The following is a 1,184-nucleotide window of genomic DNA, read 5'->3' as shown; positions in this document are numbered from 1 at the left end:
TCCCCCTTTCCCCCTCCCCCTCCCCCTCCCCCCTCCCCCTCCCCCTCCCGCAGGACACGGTCAGTGAGATGGCCAAGGACCTGCAGCGGACCGCCAAGGGCTCGCAGGCCTTCACGGCGGTGGAGCTGTACGAGTTCATCCAGAAGGTGGGGAGCCCCGTATGTGTGCATGTATGTATGTATGTATGTATGTGTTTTCCATCTGGGTTTCGCTGGATTTATCGCTGGATTTGTGTGTGTGTGTGTATATTTGATTACCCCTTCCCGGAGTAGCAGGGCAATCCCCCCGTCCCCTCCCCCTCTCATACAACCAATGCCGTTACCCCCTCCCCCCTTTTGAAACCCCTTCCACCCTCATACACCCTAATGCCCGCCTTTTTAAGGTTCCCTTTTACACATACATACACATCGCCTCCTCCCCCTTTTTCCCCCCTTCCCCCCCAGATCCGCTCCGGAGCCGCCGTCGAGAACCACGAAATTATTCGGTTCGCCCAGCTATTCAACGACGCACTGACCCTGGACAACTTGGAGCGGGTGCAGTTGGTGTCCATGGCCCAGTTCGTGGGGATCAACCCCTTCGGTACGGACCAGTTCCTAAAAAACAGATTGAGGGCCCACCTACAGCAGGTGTGTCTGTCTGTATGTATGTGTGGGGGTGGTGCTGACATTGAGGGAGGGGGTGTTGAAGATCCATTGGGGGTTGGGGAAGGGGTTTCGGGTTTCGTGGACGGGTGCGGTTGGGTTGGGTTGGGTGGGGAGAGAATTGGGGGTAGATGGGGGCTGTACAGGGCGGGGCCCCGCGAGCCTTCACATGCAGTCGTGTGGCGAATGAACAGGAGGGGAAAGGAGAAGGGGACCGACACCAATTCCTCCTCTCATCCCCTGCGCCATTTCCCTGCTCCCTGTTCACCCCCACACCCCACACCCCCCACCCAGCCTCCCAATCACCCTTGGCCGTGCCGGCAGAGTTGGCCTTCTTTGCTGCTCCTTGTTTCCCCGCCGTCATATGATAACGTCCCCTTCTCCCCTTTTTTCCTTGTCTTGCTCCCGCCCCCCTCCCCCCCTTCATCTCCTCCCCCTCTCCCCTCCCCTCCAGATAAAGCACGATGACTACCAGATCGAGCGGGAGGGTTTGGAGAACCTGACCGAGGACGAGTTGCGACAGGCGTGCCGGGCCCGCGGCAT

General features: G+C 59.5%; 1 protein-coding gene across 1 annotated transcript in view; it reads left to right on the top strand.

Annotated features, from left to right (window-relative positions):
- The window catches only part of VOLCADRAFT_106866 (uncharacterized protein), a gene marked incomplete at its 3' end in the record, with an annotated part of 8,991 nt that overhangs the window by 2,961 nt on the left and 4,846 nt on the right, over positions 1 to 1,184 (top strand). The window contains exons 6-8 of the mRNA XM_002955539.1: positions 54 to 146; positions 444 to 626; positions 1,096 to 1,166. Coding sequence (XP_002955585.1) covers positions 54 to 146; positions 444 to 626; positions 1,096 to 1,166 — 347 coding nt within the window. The remainder of the gene's footprint in view (positions 1 to 53; positions 147 to 443; positions 627 to 1,095; positions 1,167 to 1,184) is intronic.

The sequence above is a fragment of the Volvox carteri genome, assembly GCF_000143455.1.
Source record: "Volvox carteri f. nagariensis unplaced genomic scaffold VOLCAscaffold_52, whole genome shotgun sequence".
In the NCBI taxonomy this organism is placed as follows: Eukaryota; Viridiplantae; Chlorophyta; class Chlorophyceae; order Chlamydomonadales; family Volvocaceae; genus Volvox; species Volvox carteri.
The sequence above is the reverse complement of the archived record's forward strand: the minus strand, read 5'-3'. Positions and strand labels throughout refer to the sequence as shown.